At 44.6% G+C, this 17,304-nt stretch overlaps 2 protein-coding genes across 9 annotated transcripts in view; both read left to right on the forward strand.

The window, feature by feature from the left end:
- The window catches only part of arhgef1b (Rho guanine nucleotide exchange factor (GEF) 1b), a 48,095-nt gene extending 36,048 nt beyond the window's left edge, over positions 1-12,047 (forward strand). For all 7 annotated transcript variants that reach the window (XM_048260256.1, XM_048260257.1, XM_048260258.1 and 4 more), the window contains 15 exons: positions 688-834; positions 1,004-1,086; positions 1,439-1,564; positions 2,195-2,410; positions 2,775-2,849; positions 3,001-3,076; positions 3,941-4,105; positions 4,601-4,688; positions 5,333-5,455; positions 6,776-6,828; positions 6,978-7,121; positions 7,280-7,402; positions 7,593-7,765; positions 8,096-8,192; positions 8,372-12,047. In XM_048260256.1, the coding sequence (XP_048116213.1) occupies positions 688-834; positions 1,004-1,086; positions 1,439-1,564; positions 2,195-2,410; positions 2,775-2,849; positions 3,001-3,076; positions 3,941-4,105; positions 4,601-4,688; positions 5,333-5,455; positions 6,776-6,828; positions 6,978-7,121; positions 7,280-7,402; positions 7,593-7,765; positions 8,096-8,170 (1,667 nt within the window). In that variant the 3' untranslated portion in view covers positions 8,171-8,192; positions 8,372-12,047. The remainder of the gene's footprint in view (positions 1-687; positions 835-1,003; positions 1,087-1,438; positions 1,565-2,194; positions 2,411-2,774; positions 2,850-3,000; positions 3,077-3,940; positions 4,106-4,600; positions 4,689-5,332; positions 5,456-6,775; positions 6,829-6,977; positions 7,122-7,279; positions 7,403-7,592; positions 7,766-8,095; positions 8,193-8,371) is intronic.
- Positions 12,048-13,136: 1,089 nt separating this feature from the next.
- Positions 13,137-17,225, forward strand: cd79a (CD79a molecule, immunoglobulin-associated alpha). Of its 2 annotated transcripts, none has more exons than XM_048261387.1 (6): positions 13,137-13,272; positions 13,408-13,533; positions 14,233-14,601; positions 16,086-16,201; positions 16,323-16,382; positions 16,529-17,225. In XM_048261387.1, the coding sequence occupies exons 2-6, from the start codon at positions 13,446-13,448 to the stop codon at positions 16,646-16,648; spliced, it is 753 nt and encodes a 250-aa protein (XP_048117344.1). In that variant the 5' UTR covers positions 13,137-13,272; positions 13,408-13,445; the 3' UTR covers positions 16,649-17,225. The 2 variants fall into 2 exon arrangements, with proteins under 2 accessions (XP_048117344.1, XP_048117345.1); XM_048261388.1 differs by having other exon boundaries at positions 14,326-14,601.
- The last annotated feature ends 79 nt before the right edge of the window (positions 17,226-17,304 follow it).

Raw genomic sequence — 17,304 nt, forward strand, 5'->3', positions numbered from 1 at the left:
GAAATTATCAGAAAGAGTGAGAGACCATAGTCTGACATGAGAGATAAACCAACAGACCAATATACAGACATGTAGTCAGAGATAAACCAACAGACCAATATACAGACATGTATAGAGAAATAGACTAACCTAGCGTTCATGGGCATTGGAAAACACTTTTTCCCAGTGAAAACTTCATCATTCCGCATCATTCATGTCACGTAATGTGTGAGTCAGAGGTCGGAAACTGGGGCTAGATTTTGCTAAAAGAGTTGCTCAGTTAGGGGCTCGTCATCACTTTTGTCGTCACATTGGAGTTTGTTTGTAGTCCATGTGGCCTTTCATGTCCAACAGTTTTAATGTGAACTTTGGAAAGGAAATTTACCTTTTTTGTCACTTGAAAGCTGCATATCTTTCTTTCACAAGCGTCTTACACTAAGCAAATAAAGTTGTTTATTTAGGATTAGTGAGCGTATGTTTAAACCTTTGTTGTGGCATCCGTGTTCATCACACATTCCGACGGCAAAGCACAAAGCAACACTCGCTGTGGGAAAAACAGCGTAATCACGGGGGCGGTCCTTGTCATTCCCAGGTGCCATGAATGCACCATGAGCGAGATGTAGTCTGCTTAGTCACTTTACCTCCCTCTTGCTAACTTTACGCGGTCACTCTCTCTCTTCTCTCTCTCTCCTCTCTCTGCCCCCTCAGAGCTGTTTGTGACAGAGCATGCTCACGTGCGCAAGCTAACTGTCCTGCAGATGGTGTTTGCGCGGCCCATGGAACGGGAGGGCCTCATGACCCCCGAGGAGGTGGCGGCCATCTTCCCCGGCCTGGACGACATCATCGAGTTGCACAGTGAGTGTATGAGTCCTAGCCAGCCAGCACAAACTTAAGAGTGGACCCTCATGTTCTGTTAGCCCTATTGCTAGAACAGTCAGTCGTGTATGGAAATGTGTCAGGTTGGTTTCTCTGTAGGTGTTTTCAAGAGCAGTCCTTTCTAACCCAGAATGCTTTGCGTTGTCAGATGCTTTCTATGAGAATTTGAAGATACTTCGCCAAGAGGACGGCTACATTGTCAAAACCATCGGCCCCACACTCCTGAACAGAGTGAGTAGCGCTCTAGAGTGTGCTCTCCTCCTCTCCTCCTCCTCCTCCTCCTCTTCACCTGAAGGCTGTTCTCTATTCTCCTTCTCTTTGTTCTCTCCTCTAATGTTTCTGTCCTGCTTTCCTCCCTCTCCAACCTCTCTAGCCAGTAAGTACACTGCTGGTTTTGTACGCACACATATTGTATGTATTAGGGCCGACTAACGCTTATTTTCTGGATAAATCGATTAGTTGTTTGATTGATAAAATGTCAGGAAATAGTGAAAGAATGATGATCAGTGTTTCCCAAAGCCCAAACTCTGATGCCTCTCTCTCTCTCTCTCTCTCTCTCTCTCTGTGTGCGTTCCCCTCTCAGTTCAGTGGTGCGGAGGGTGAGTGGTTCCAGAAGCTCACATCGCGGTTCTGCAGCCACCAGACCTGGGCTCTGGAGCAAATCAAGACCAGACAGAAGAAAGACATTCGCTTCAACACCTTCATCCAGGTAACACACCTGACACACACCAATGCTTACACGCACACAGATGCTTGCGGGCAGGAGAATTAGGGGTCTGCAGAAGCTCCGTATGCTCACAGATCTTCTAATTGCAGTACAAAGCTGAAATCTCAGTTGGTTTGCAAATACTTAGTAATATTTGAGCATGCTATCATGCTACTAGAAGAGTCCTTGCATACACATACAGGTGTTTGTGTCATGAATAATGCATCATTGTGGAAACATGCATGGAACACATGAGTGTATGAATGTATTAATGAATGCATTTGTGAATATAAGTATAAGTATATATACTCTTGATTAGTGAAACACACTCAGCCCACAGTGAACACACAGTGAGGTGAAGCACACACTAATCCCGGCGCAGTGAGCTGCCTGCAACAACAGCGGCGCTCGGGGAGCAGTGAGGGGTTAGGTGCCTTGCTCAAGGGCACTTCAGCCGCGCCTACTGGTCGGGGTTCGAACCGGCAACCCTCCAGTTACAAGTCCGAAGTGCCAACCAATAGGCCACGGCTGCCCCCGTGGTGTAAATATGGTGTAAATGCATGTACAGTATACAAATATGCATGATTTGGTGATTGTGTGTGTGTGTGTGTGTGTGTGTGCCGCGCATTTCAGGAGGCGGAGAGCAGGCCTCAGTGCAGGCGGCTGCAGCTGAAGGACATCATCCCCATCGAGATGCAGCGTCTGACCAAGTACCCGCTGCTGCTGGAGAACGTGGCCAAGAGCACAGTGGACAACGACGAGCGGCAGAAGGTCGAGCAGGTGGCCGAGTGCTGCCGCAAGATCCTCAACCACGTCAACGAGGAGGTCAAGAGCATGGAGAACCTGCTGGTGAGTACACCCATGCACACGCGCACGCACACACACACACACACGCACACACGCACGCATGCACACAGTCAGATACATGCAAGGATTACTTACTCACACATACAGTGTATTCATGTAGTCGTCTGGTAAGCAGACACATGATTACACACTCACACCTTCTTACACTTTCACAGATGAAGCAAGGATTACATACAAATACATCCAGTGTACTCATGTTGTGTTGTCAGAGAGTGTTTGAAATGTCCAGGATGATGGACGTCCCCTTCCAGGGCTATCCTGGCTACCCTTTACTTACTGATAGATAACCTGTTCAGTGTCTGTGTCGAGAATACATTGAGTTAATCTTCCTGTGGTTTTATTCCAGACATTGAAAGACTACCAGCGCAGGCTTGACACCTCTGGACTCAAGCCCAGCAATGAGCTCTATACTGAGTACAAGGTGAGGTCGGCGCAACCATACCTCCACATTCACATCCACCCACAGTAGATTTCCCACCGATACATAGGCATGTGGAGATGTAGTCGATGCGTTTTGCTCTAGGCTGACTTATTTGCCCCTCTTATCTTCCTTTCTCATCACTCTTTCTCAGAGTATTGACCTGACGGCCAGGCAGATGCTGTTCGAGGGCCCCCTGATCTGGAGGGTGACCAAGGAGAAGGCTTTAGGTATGGGTGCCTTTACCAAGTCGCTCCTTAAGGCGGGGATCACATCAGCCAGCAGCAAGCGGCAGCGGCAAACGTAACGCAACGCTCAGACCATAATAAGTTTTATCTTGTTCCTAAGCAACACAAACGGTTTGTCAATTGAATACGCTCGCGTTGCGCTTTGAAAGTTGAACCAAATTCAACGCTCAGCTTGTTCAACGCTAGTGTTTTGCCACCGTTGCGCTGCCGAACCATAGAGAACAATAGGAAACCTGCCGCTTGCCGCTGGCTAATGTGATCCCCGCCTAAACCACTGACCCTCCGTCAGCCTCTTTGGATAATGTTCCCAGCATGCCATTCACAGTGTACTTTATCAGTGTCACACACGCTTATCTCTGACTCTGTCTTTGCACCCATATTCATCTCTCCTTCTCCATCTCTCCATCACTATTTGTCTCTCTTCTCTTTCTATTTTTTTCTCTTCTTCCCTCTATTCCTCCTCCTTGCCCCTCTGCGCCTGCCTCCATCCTTTCCTACCTCTCTCTCTCACATTCTCTCCATTTTTCTCTTCCCTTTCTTTCTGTTCTCCCCCTTTTTTGCCCCACCCTGATCTGCCCCTCTCTCTCTCTCTCTCTCTCTCTCTCTCTCTCTCTCTCTCTCTCTCTCTCTCTCATCCTCTCATCCTCTCCCCCCCCCTCTCTCTCTCATCCTCTCTCTCTCACCCCTCTCTCTCTCTCTCTCTCTCTCTCTCTCTCTCATCCTCTCTCTCTCTCTCTCTCATCCTCTCTCTCTCGCTCTCATCCTCTCTCTCTCCCTCTCCCTCTCCCTCTCCCTCTCCCTCTCCCTCTCCCTCTCTCCCTCTCTCTCTTTCTCTTCCTGTCTCAGAGGTGCAGTGTGTGTTGCTTGGAGACCTGCTGGTGCTGCTGCAGAGGCAGGACGATAAGATGGTGCTCAAGTGTCAGAGCAAGAGCAACGTGGTGCAGGAGGGCAAGCAGATGCTCAGCCCCATTATCAAGCTGGAATCCGCCTTCCTCAGGGAGGTGGCCACAGGTGTGTGTGTGTGTGTGTGTGTGTGTGTGTGTGTGTGTGTGTGTGTGAGAGAGAGATGTTGGAATGCTGGGGGGGCAATTCCATGGAAAATTAAATTTTTTGTAACATCCATAACGCCAATAAAATGTGATGGTATGGTATGATGTGAATGATTACATGAAATTTGAGCATTTGCTATTTTTGGCTGATGAATGTAAATGAGAAAAAATGCACAAAAAATGAATGTTATTAATACATCATACAAATGCCAAGGCATTTCACTGGCATTATGGATGTGACAAAAAGTCCATTTTCTGTGGAATTGCCCTGGGGCACGGCTGCCCACAGCTGAGACACTAGTAATAGTGTGGATGGTTTTCGTTTACTCATTTCCTTAGCCTACCAGATAGTCTTTAACTGCTTATTAATGAGTATAGTATCTCAGCTTCTTGTCACACAAGCTCAAAATCAGTCCTGCTGTCGGTCACTTATTTCCTTTCTCCATCTGTGTCTCAGATCGCAAGGCGTTCTACGTGATCTTCACCTGGGAGAGCGGCGCACAGATCTACGAGCTGGTGGCCCAGTCCAGCCAGGAGAGGAAGAAGTGAGTGAGGGGAGAGGAGGAGAGGAGGAGAGAGATGGGGAGGACAGGGGAGGAAGGGAGGAGAACCGGAGGGGTGAGGAGAAGGAAGTGGGGAGAACAGGAGAGGAGGAGGTGGGTTGAGGAGGTGATGAGAGGAGAGTAGAGGCGGTGTCTGTCCATCTTCACTCTTTAACATTCAGACAAACATTTAACATTCATTTAAATGTAATGTCACTGCTGTTTAAACCCCTTGGAAGTTTGGGAACAGGCGTCAATGGGAACCTTCCCAGGCGGACCTGCAAAGCAATTTCAAGTTTGCTAACCGGTTCGTCTGGGTTCACCCAGGCCATCATGAATTTGCTTAAAATATGCCAATGAGCTGACTGGAATTGCTGCTGGTGTTTTGCCAAGGCATTCACTACTCTAAGGGAGATCAGTTTACAGCGAGCCCACAAACATATTAAAATAGCCTACTGTATTCTGAGTGGCTTTGGATAAAAGCCTTCTTCTCTATGTGAGCGTACAGGAAGTCGAATCACCATATTTAGATAACAGATGCACCAGGAAGTGGTGATGAGTGGTGGAAGCGAGAAGAAAAGGATTGGCGTTTTGCTGCACTATGATAGGCTCTGTTGGCTGTCACTCAAGTGGTATCTCCTTTGCAGTTGGACAGAGATGATCAAGTCGGCGGTGGACAACTTCAAGACCAGCGGAGGGCCAACCCTGGAGAGGGGGCGATTTCCTAGTCTGGTCCCAGGCAGCGGCGCCGGACCCTGCAGCCCCACAACGTACGTACGTGTGTGTGTGTGTGAGTGTGTGTGTGGTGGTGTATCTAGAGGTCTGTCAAATGTATGTTTTTCCTTGTAATTCATAGGCCTTCTATTGTTATATAGAACAGTTGTAATATTTCTGACGGGCCGGTGGTAGGGACGTTGGTAGTATTCTGTGAGCAAGGGTGTGGATCATATTAGCGCAGGTCCAGGGGTTTCATAGGCCTTCTATACTCTATACCAGGGCATTACACGGACCGGACAACAGTTGTTATATTTCTGACGGGCCGGTGGTAGGGACGTTGGTAGTATTCTGTGAGCAAGGGTGTGGATCATATTAGCGCAGGTCCAGGGGTTTCATAGGCCTTCTATACTCTATACTAGGGCATTACACGGACCGGACAACAGTTGTTATATTTCTGACGGGCCGGTGGTAGGGACGTTGGTAGTATTCTGTGAGCAAGGGTGTGGATCACATTAGCGCAGGTCTAGGGGTTTCTCCACCGTGAGAATGTTGAAATTCTGGTTGTTAAATACGCCATTTTAACAGCGTTTGGGAGGAGCAGAAATATCTTTACATAGCAAGCAGGGCCCGTCTTCTGCCGAGACTCAGGTGACACAACCTTATGCAGGTAGCCAATGTTCATCACTTCAGTACTTGACTCTACCCTGCATGGAGACATTTTTCACATTGACAATGGAGATGTTAGCAAAAGTATAGCTTTTGGTTAACGGAGGTGAAGATCATCTCCCTAATTCATTTCTTTGCGCAACAGCCCACATTATACGTTCACTCCAGCGTGACGAGTGAAATACATGTTTTTTATAGCTGTCATCGCCATAGGCTATTTGCTAAATTTACCTCAACAAGTTGCAATTTCCATTTTTTTCGTGCAGTGAATTAGTCTATCCAAATGCTATGCTGTTTTCATGGATAGCTACAGGAATCCACTTCATTTGTTGTTCGAGCGCTTTGGGTTGCACTTTGTGCATATAAAAATGCTCTATATAAATAATTGTCACTTGACTTGACTTGACTCGCTAACAGCGAGTGGTTCAGTTTGTCAGTTTTGCGCAGACGCGTATACACATTGAATGGGCATTCATACCACTACCCCCTAATTTTATGCCTCTATATTTGATGACACCAAATTAAGAAGTATTTCTTGATTGGGGAAACATTTAGTTTTCTTTCAGTCTCCAGTTCCATAACACCAGGTCCAACAACACTAGGACCAGCTTTGGGGACCCCCACTCTATACTTATGATGAGAGGAACTTGATCATTCATCTCCTTTTCTCTCTGTCTCTGTCTCTGTCTCTGTCTCTCTCTCAACAGTTTGCATCCCCCTCTCAGCCCTGCAGAGAATGGAGACTCTCTGAAGAACAGTGGTGAGATTTTCACACACGCACTCAGGGGGTTTGGTTAGAACAGATACGTTCAATTTGTCAAGATATTACAGTTACCCGTAATGCAGATTGCGAACTTTACTTCTCTATGGAATGTTGCAAGTGTGTGAAATGTTTCCATCCACACTCAGACCGAGTCAAGGACCTGCTCAGTGATGAGAAGGGGCGAGACGTGCATGCCTCGCTCATGGACTTTCTGGCAGCCAATGGCATTGACCCAATAGGTCACAGCAACAGCCCTCAAGAGAAGTTGGCCAGTGACATGCTAGATGAACGTGAGTTGAACCAAGTGGAGAGATTACACACACACACACACACACACACACACACACACACACACACACACACACACACACACACACACAGACACACTGCCCAGTGGAATAATGGACAAGACAAATATGGTTCAACTCACATGTCTTGTTGTCCACAGTCATGTCCCTAAAGAGGCTATTGGTGGGCAGCATCAGCCTATCAGAAGACTCCCAAGTGGACGGTGAGAACGGAGGGGCGGGCCCTGAGGTACAGGATGAGGTTGATGGATGCCAGGCACCAGGTACATGTCAGCCATGGACAAGACACCCAAACACGAACTAGACCTCCTATACCTGTTACAACAACTGACTGACTGACTGACTGTGTGTTTGTGTGTGTGCGTGCGTGTGTGTGTGCGTGTGTGTGTGTGTGTGTGCGCGTGTGTGTGTGTGTGTGTGTGTGTGTGTGCGCGTGCGTGTGTGCACATTTAGCTTCAGAGGAGGCCACCTCTGATGGACAGAGGGCAGAAGGAGGGGCAGAGGAAGGAGAGATGAAGAGAGAGGAGGAGGGTGGCATCAGCACTCCCATGGTGCTGTCGCAGGAGCGCATGGAGGAGGTGCAGCAGAGGCTGGAGAGCATGGAGGAGAAGCTGAGGAAACTGCAGGTGAGGAGGAGGAGAGATGCGGAGGTGTGGAAATGAACTCCGGGGGTGATACGACGGGATGAAAGGAGTCGCGGCAGGGGTAGGAATGCGGTGAGGGGTTGGGCTGTAATGACCTTAGGAATTGAGATGGGATTTTTGAATGAAACTGACAAGATGCAGATTAGGAAATGGTTTCGGAGGAATATGAAGGAGAACCTCACTGAATTGGTGTTTTTAGACACTCTAGATGGACATAAAGGTGACAGAAAAATAATATATTATGTCCAGTTTATTAACAAGAGGGAGTTAAGGATTTTTGGTACTGAATTTCAGTCTGTGCATGCTTTCCAGGGTGTTGAAGAAGAGCATCACAAGTTGCAGGAGCTGCTTGCAAAGTTTTCCCTTCAGAGAGGGAACTACCAGTGAGATGCCCCCTTCTGGACACAAGGTGAAGTATAATTTCCTCTTGTACATTTTCTTTTCTGTGTTTGTGTCTGGATGTTTTTATTTCTGTCTGCATTGGTAAATGAATGAATGAGTTCAACATACAGTAGGATTTCATATTTGAGAAGTGGTCTACTAATTTACTCCCTCTTTTTTTTCTCCATATTTCTCTATTCTCCATAGGACCACATCATGTGCTGGATTTGAGTGCAAGAGTTATGGTTTTTGGGGGAAGGATCGATTAATGCTGCCTGAAGTTTGCTGTTCCCCCGCTTTCTCTGCAATCGACTGCTTTTCCTCACGCCTCTGAGGATGGACAAGGATCGGCAGGGCTAAAGTACTGTACTGCAGGGTAGCGATGTAGGAATGAGGTGTGTGTGTGTGTGTGTGTGTGTGTGTGTGCGCATACGTAAGAGTAAAATGAAGAGATGTGTGAACAGGTGCCAAAGAGTGTTTTAAAAGGTTAATCGAGACAGAGAAACTGCCTTCACGGATCAGGAGCCCCACCCCTTCCCCTCAGTGATCCACACGAGCATGCTCAAATAACTGCAACATTCTTCTACCCCTTAACCGCCCTCCCCGGCTAAAAAGACACAGAATGCAAAATGCAACTCTGCCTCAGCTGCAAATGGCACAGCCTGATTGGCATATCCATCCAAATGCAACCTATTTATGCATGTAAAAGAGAGATGGTTATTGAAGCGTCTCAAAGGCTGCTGTTTGCCAAGACGGTGGGAATACGCCACACACTTGGCTTATTTACATTTGCTGTAGCGTCGGGAGAGGCCCCAATCAAGTTCAAAATAACACACACACACATTATTTATTTCAATTAGTATTTTTCATTTCTGTAAAATATGTTATTATTTTTTCTCCATCCCATTTTAAATGAGCTTGTGTGTGTGAGAATGTGTATTCTCTGTTTATAAAAGGCATACTTAATTAGGTAGGTGTAGTTTTTGGTTTATCCCATTTAAAGTATTTTTTTTTATATAATTCTCATTTTGTATCCACGTCTTTATTGCAACCATGGCCAAAATTTAGGTACATTAGTGCACATTTGCGTTTCCTAGGGGTTGAGTTGGGACTGTTCTTATTCCTGCAAAGTTGCTGTGTTTGTGACGTTTTTGGTGTGACCGTGTGACTGACTCGGGATCAGTTAAGCATGACTTTTTGAAACGGAATTCAGGTTAAGTCTTTTGTCTAACCTGTAGATAGATGTTGGAATGAATTGGGAAGTTGATGGTAGACAGGAGCCAATGGAGATCAGAGATGGAGGGGTCAGGAATAGGGGGTGTGTTGGATGGGGAAAAGACAAGCGGCAGAAGGAACAGAATCAGATGAGTTAACAACAGAGAAGGTTTCAGAGATGAAGAGATCTGTAGAGCATGAAAAAGGAATCTAAATACTTGTGCTGTGATGTGAAGAACAGGCATGACAAAGCAAGTATAGTGATACGACGCACACACACACACACACACACACACACACACACACACACACGTCGTCATGTGCATGTCGTCATGTCCTTAGGCAGTCATACAGGTCACACCATCTGGTGTGCACAATACTGTAGAAGGCACACCTTGACCCTGTTTAAGTGTTTGGTTGTGAGTGAGCAAATTAGTGAACATGAGAGAGAGTGTGTGTGTGCGACTTCACCAGCCTTTTTTAGATACTTGGGAGTGGTTGTACTATAGTGAAGGGGGGCATCTCATATACTTTTTTCCTGGAATTGATTGTAATTATTCTATTTTAAAGATTTTTTTATTCCTTTAAGGAGGTGTACTGTTAGATTTCAGACTTATAATCAGGACCAAAGAGGAAGATCTGTCTTTAGCTGTAGGCCTGTCTGAATGTGTCTCATACATACACACACACACACACACACATATGCACACACGTACGCATGCGCACGCAAGCACGCACACGTGTCAGGGATACACAAAACTGTGGGTGATTCACCCACATCCTCTGGTAGCACTCGGGACTCAGAGAGCACCCTCACACCCCTCCCTCTGTACCCCCTGCCCTTCCCCCTCTGGCCACCAGAGAAGAGGCTCAACGCTCCTCTCACAATCTCGCAGGACAGCGGGCAGTGATATGAAGACAGGGAGTGCTCATTGTACTCATGAATTGGCTGACACTGTCACCACAGATCAGCACTTGATTGTAACACAAGTGGAAAATTACAAAATGGATCATTACTTTACTGTACTCTGACTGGTCCTCATAGTTGAGCTTACCAATGCTGATTACTATGCTGGTGAGTGTGCTCCTGAAGCTTGTGTTTGTCTTCTGTCAATTCTGTAATTGTAAATCTGTAATTCTCTGGGGAGATTCACCGAAGCCACCAAACTTTAACTGTACCATAACTCTTTGAGTTTCACTGGCTAGAGGGGTGGAACAAGTCGTGAAGGCACCAACTCCACCAGTCCTGTAGTTGGAGATATCAGCTGCCTGAGACCCTCAGATAGTGTTTTACTTCTGCGTAATGGCATGTGACGATGCGGCAGTAGTTGTACAGTAATTACCTAGTATCCATGGCATGCATATAGAAAGTGTAGATAATTTTCTTCCACCGCTAATCCTGTGTTACTCCCTCCCCACCACCACCTCCCCCACCCTCGCTCTCTCTCTCGCGCGCACTCGCCTTCCTTCCTCTCTTTTGTGTACTTTTGTGCGTATTGTGTACTCATCAAGCTTCTCTAGGCTGTGCCAGGGAGAATGCAGTACTCAAGTTGTTGGGCCGTCTGTCCGTTGGTGTTTTGGTTTAGTTGGCCCACGTGACTGACTGGCCTGTTCCTCAGTGGCACTCCACCTTCCCCTCCTCTCCTGTCATCTCCGATGAGAACCCTTCACAGGGACTGTGCTCTCTACTCCCTTAGTCTCCCTCCAAGGAACTCGCGCATCTTCTAGCATTTAAATCATTGTGATTTAGGTAGACAAATTGAGAAGATTTGTTTCCTTTTGTATGGTAGTGTGCTTCATGCTGAACAGTTATGTAATTATGTACTATGCATTGCGCTAACATGAGAGAGTGAGCGAGAGAGAGGGACAATGTAGAATCTAGGATACCCCTTGTTTAAGGTTTTATCCATTCTCGCTGTTGGATTCATTGACAACATGGAATATTAGTCGGTGGAACAAGGCCTACTCTGGCTTCTTCAGATTTTTTTTGCCAATATTTAGTGCCAGTCTGGACTTTTTTTTGTTTTGTTTTGTTTTCCTGTTTTTTTGCTACACATAATTAACAACAGTCCACGCCTCACTGCTTCTTCTCTTCTTTATTTACGTCTGTCTCTTTTGAGCCCCCATTTGCACCCAAATCTAGAGAAAACTGCAAAAAAAACCACCCGTAGCTGTGTATATAAATGTATTTATAGAGAAAGGTGCCTTTTTATGACAATCAACCCTTTTTATTCCCTTCTCCTAAAGGCTCTTTCCTTAGTATAATTGGTAGGGGCCCACACAATGCTTCAGATGTAAAGATATATGACCAATGAGCATGCAAACGCTAGCCATGTAGCCATTAGCATCAGAACCTATTGCTGTCTGTAGCTCCACACCATTTCCAGCTCAGGGGTGATGAGCATCGCCACCCCCCATTTAACACAATGTGTTAAAGTCATGGGGTTGGTTAGTGTTTCAGGCAACCATGCAGCACCTATATATAAATATATATATATATATATATATCTATACGAAATGAATATGCAAGAACTATACTGTGTATTTGGGCTTTGATTTTATTCTATGAAAGGGTTTTTAATGATGTATACTTCAGAAAAATGAGGTACTTTTTTAATTATTGTTATTGGTTTCTTTTTTTCTAATAAATGGAAAAAGGTCACCTGGATTTGGTCTCTCTTTTTTTCTTTTCACACCCATACTTGTGATCAGTTCTTCAGCCTACCTCACTGTGACATTAGTATGACGAGACACAACTAGATAGATAGATACTTTATTGATCCCCAAGGGGAAATTCAAGTCCTCAATGTCCTCTTTGAATTAGAAAGGGCAGAAAGGTAAAGATTTGAGACTAACAATAGTGGCTCAAGATAAGGATCTTGATAAGTGTTCATCTGAAAACCAGTATCAGACCTGAATTGAATTCCTGTGCAAGTAGGGACTAACTGTGACCAGCACCATCCGACAACATAGTTGAGATTAAGTCCTAAGCCTTGTTATTTCAATGCCTGCTATAGCACCCAGGTTAACAAATCAACATCAATAAAGCCTCACTGAACACACAGAGGTTGAGGACAGCCACCTCTTGTAAGCACCAGTAGGGCTGCACAATAATCGCAATCGCAGTATGAACGCAATCACTTAATCGCAAAAAGCTACAAATAATCGTGCACAGTTAATTTTGTCACAGAAGTTCTGATTGGTGAGGAGTTTGGGGATGCTGTGCTCCTTGTGCAGTGGGCATGTTCACCAATCGGGTGGCACAAATTAAAGGGACATTTGGAATGTTGAACTGAATTGATTCATTGATATCCACGACTTGTATCGCAATATCGGTCAGAAAAATCTTAATTAGATATGAAGAGTTTGGTTCCAAAACGCTATATCTCCATCTAATTGTGTATTTCAGGTCATATTAATCAAATGGTAGGTGTGTTTTGATTGAGTAAAGATAAATCAAATAACAATACCCAATTACAGTTCTACTGAAATTACTTGGAAAACAAAATGTAAAAAAATATGTATTGTGCAGCTCTAGCCTCCAGACAACCCCGCATCAGCAGTTACTCTAGAGAGCCACTGTCACAGGCAGAAAGACGTCGGGTCAAGGGCCTTCAAGAGCTCAGGTCATCAAGGGAAAATCAAAATGACACAGATGACTGACTGGGCTGGACCCGTGGGCTTACACTGAACATCAGGAAATACTCTCACCCGTACGACTTCTGCTGCTCGTGCAGATGCAGGCGCACAGTGAAGCCAATCAAGCTTGTCTCCTGTGGTGCTGCACCTCCAAATTCACATCAAACCACAAGATCACTCCGATCCATCAAGACGAGCTTCGAAGGGAATCGGCCTTTGACCTTCATCAGTAGGATATTGTAAATCGTTGACGGGTAAGACACCTGTGTTAACTAAAGTTCAGATTGAGATCTGACTGATGAGTTAGTGGAGGTAAAAGCAAGTTGAAGCCCATCAGCCATATTGTGTGTGGATGTCTGAGTATGGTTCATGGTTTGTGCTCCACAAAGGGAGAAGACAGACTCCTTGAACGTCAACGTGAGCGTTAATGTGGAGACCCAACTCTAGGCTTGAGAGTAGCTCAATCGGAAGAAAGATGGACATCACAGTTGTTTTTCTGTTTTGTGTTGGTACAGGTAAGCAACTAAAGTCATGCCTACTTAGAAAGATGTAATATACAATCTGTGGTGTGTGTGTGTTTGTGTAAAAATATCACGGAGAATATTGCAGTTGTGTATTATTTTGGGGGAAAATGAGTGTGTTCATACTCTGAAACAACATACCATTTTACTTTGTCTACATATTTGTTTTATATATTTACATATTTGCAGTTGAATTGTCAAGGGGCTAACTATTTCGGGGCTAAATATTTTAGGATACTGATTCTGCTTCTGTGTGGTGCAAACATGTGCAGCGTGGCCGTTATTTTAACGTTTCTGTTCCGCTTCAGTGGAGCTTATTTCCCCACAAACATCTGTGAATCTCCTCCGGCTTTCTTCTCAAAGCTACTAATGGAATAAAACTTTACTGAGAAATTCTAATGGTCCAACTCCCAGGCTTAATTTTTGAGTCTTGATTCTTTGTCACACTTTTAATTCATTTTTATCTTTCTGTTTATCAACTTCATTTCAGTAACCTATTCTGTTCAACTTGATGTTATTCTCCCTAAGCAAATTTCATTAGATTAAAGTATTTTAAAAAATCACACAAGATGCATTCATGTCTTCCATTTTATCTTTGGATAAAACTGTTGAGAGAAAGTTTATTTTTGCTCGCATATATTTCCAGATTTATCAATACTGATGTGAACATTTCTCTTCTTTACTTGTCTTTAGTGGGCCACTTTGTATTCCCACCTGTCTTTGCATGTGTCAAAAAAAACCTCAATCTCAAACTGCTGGCTGATCTGCCCTCTCTGCGGGTCCAAGTAAATGGTGCTGCCGATTTGAAGTGCTGTTATGTCAACTCCACCACTGTCAATCACACCTGGGTCATCCGCTATCAGAGAGACATCCCCAACAACATCACCACCCCAAAGCCGGTGACACTCGGCCCCCGTGTGACCATGGAGAAGAGCCAAGAGTCTGGGTGCCAGAGCCTGAGTTTGAAAGATGTGCAGCTGAATGACACAGGCTTCTACCAGTGCATTTTCTCCCGAGGCGAACAGTGCATATACTCACATGGCACCTACCTGCAGGTCTTCAGTGAGTAGAACTCTCCACAGTAGTCTGCTGTTTGTCATTAATATCTGCAAAGTGATTGGGGTGTGTGTGTGTGTGTTGTGCATTTGGGAGAAATATTTATCTCTTAAAACGTATAACCCTGGCCCAATTATTCTTTTTTACACATATGATTTAACCACAAATGCAGATACAGAACTGCTGAGCTCCTTCAGAAATGGGGGCATGTTAGAGAGGATTTTATGCAAGGAACGAGGTGTTAAAACCTATTCTGAAACTGATAGTTCCAGTCCTTGACTGTGATTGGCTGAACTGCATTCGATGCTGTTGTAAAATCCAACAGAAAGATAGGCTACACCTTTACCGCATTTCGTTCTATAGTACTGCGCTACGACAACTTCATACACAACAAAAGTTAGAGTACAGTAACTGTGTCTTGACATTGCTTGGGAACCATTCAGATAGAGGAAATATATTTCTTGGCAGAAGAAAGATCATGAATAAATCGTTACATTTCTCGTTGCTGTGCCTTTATTTTATGAAATCTTGCCAGATATAAGTAGCAACCATTTAACAAAAGCAATACGCCACTTGAGGCCTTAGTTTCCACTGATTTTAGAACAGCCAACAACTGTTCTGCTCCGCTCCGTGCCTAACAACACCCCTTAGCTGTTCTGCAATCAGTGGAACCTACGGCCTCTCGGGGCTTACTAACTAAAACACTCTTGAGCCTGTTCTCCACGTGGTAGGCTGGTGCCAGTCAGGCTTGGCCAACATGCCCATGCACAAGGATCTATTAAAGTGCAAAGCGCAACATGCACATCCACTCAATGAGCGCATTATGATGTAATTCCCAGTGAATTTCCCTGGCTTGAGTTTTCCCAGCTAAACTCCATACAGCCACAAACTGATTTGTGGTTTCATAGAATTGTGTCACATGACGGGACTTAAGACATGGCCTTAAGCCTACTGTGTTTTCTTTAGAGCTTGATTTTGCACATTGTGTCATCACTGTGTTATGTGATATGGAGAACAAGATAAGAACAAGCTAAAGCCAGATAGTAGGCTAAGCTTGAGCTGCAGCACACCATAAACACCTCATTATTGAACCTTGTATCACAGTCCTTGAAAGGAACAAAGCTTTTTACCTCTAATGATTTTCATTTCCTTTCCTCTGACTTCCTTTTTTTTTTGTAACTTGCTCACAAATTCTCAAAACAAACACACTCTAATTGATCTGAACATCATTCAATGACATGCCAGTATGTTGGAAGATGTTTTTATGCATAATGTTCAATGTCACAATTTTGGTCCTCTCTTCAGGACCAACTCCCAGTGTCAAGCTGTACATGTACAGTTCACATTGTTCCCCTCTGACTCTCTCCATTCACGCTCTTACATATGTGGAAGCATGGCGCTGCTGCAGGAAAGCCAGTGGAACTAACAGGCTTTTCCTCGGGTGGCCATCACAACAAGGCTGTGTCTAACCCAATCTTTACATCCCTCAGCTCCCATGGCGCGAACCCTGGACATCAGTGAGAGCTGGAAAAACAGCATCATCACCATAGAGGGGGTGCTGCTGCTGTTCAGTGTGCTAATTCCGGGTATCTGTCAGCTGGGAAAGGTACCAACAGACAGACTGAAGTCAAATTCCTCCCTCATCATCAGTTGAACCAAGCAAGACAAGAGACATGTCCGACATTTTTCCCTGGTGGATGAACTGTTTTTTATTGTGTCTTTTACAGACGAAGAGACTCACACAGCTGAAGAGGAAGAAGCAGAGAGAAGAGGAGAATATCTATGAGGTGAGGCCCACCGCTTCTCTTTTCCTTGGGCAACTCTGGGAGAGAACTTGTGCTTTTTGTTTCTCGTCAGTCATGTTGTGTCCTCACTCAGTGTGTGCAAATGATAAGCCAGTTTCACGCCAGTAAAATCTTCTTGTCTATGACAGGGGCTCAACCTGGACGGCTGCGACTCAACTTATCACCAGATCCAAAGATCTAACAGACATGGGCCTTACCAGGACGTGGCCAACGTAGCTGAGGACGATACTCAATTCGAGAAGCCGTGAACGAATCATGAAAGTGTGCTGACGTGTAAACTGTGTGTGTGGCGTACATGCCTGAAATCAATGCAAAAATCAGATCATTTTGTCACAGAAATTTAATTTTGTACCCCTGAATGCCTGCAAGATGCGATTGTATGGTACTGAGTTATATGTCGGTCTTAACTAGTCATTTACATAAATTGGATGAGATAAAGAAGTACCAGACACAATTTCCCCTTCAGGTCAAAATTACTTCGACAGATGAAATCTTAAGAGTTTAATGCATGCAAATGAATGACAATTATCTGCAGTGCCGATAACATAACAATATTTTTTAGATAATAAATAGACTCTACCCTACTTCTATTGTTATTATTATAGATCTGTGTTACGCTATATGTTTAAGAAATATTTTTACCTGATTATGCTATATGTTCTTTTTGATTATATTTTCTGTGGTTTTACTGTTTAGTTCCTGTGGTGGCCTAAACCTTCATGAGTTCTAACAGGCTGTATGAAAAATGACTCAAGGTCTCTTCAAAGATCATTGAGAGGTATTCATTGTCAGATATAGACTATGTCTTTGGTATGTGGAAATTCATGATCAATAAACCAAGAATAATGACCTTTCCTACTAGTGTTTTTTTTATTATTTGATGAATCAGCACACTTACTGTATG

This window comes from Alosa alosa, chromosome 13 (assembly GCF_017589495.1).
Source record: "Alosa alosa isolate M-15738 ecotype Scorff River chromosome 13, AALO_Geno_1.1, whole genome shotgun sequence".
NCBI lineage: Eukaryota > Metazoa > Chordata > Actinopteri > Clupeiformes > Clupeidae > Alosa > Alosa alosa.

Excerpts from the sequence above, each read along its gene's own strand:
- cd79a (XM_048261387.1), top strand. The coding sequence starts at position 13,446 with ATGTGGAGACCCAACTCTAGGCTTGAGAGTAGCTCAATCGGAAGAAAG. Across the intron at positions 13,534-14,232 it reads TCTGTTTTGTGTTGGTACAG|TGGGCCACTTTGTATTCCCA; the intron begins GTAAGCAACTAA and ends ACTTGTCTTTAG. Across the intron at positions 14,602-16,085 it reads CACCTACCTGCAGGTCTTCA|CTCCCATGGCGCGAACCCTG; the intron begins GTGAGTAGAACT and ends TACATCCCTCAG.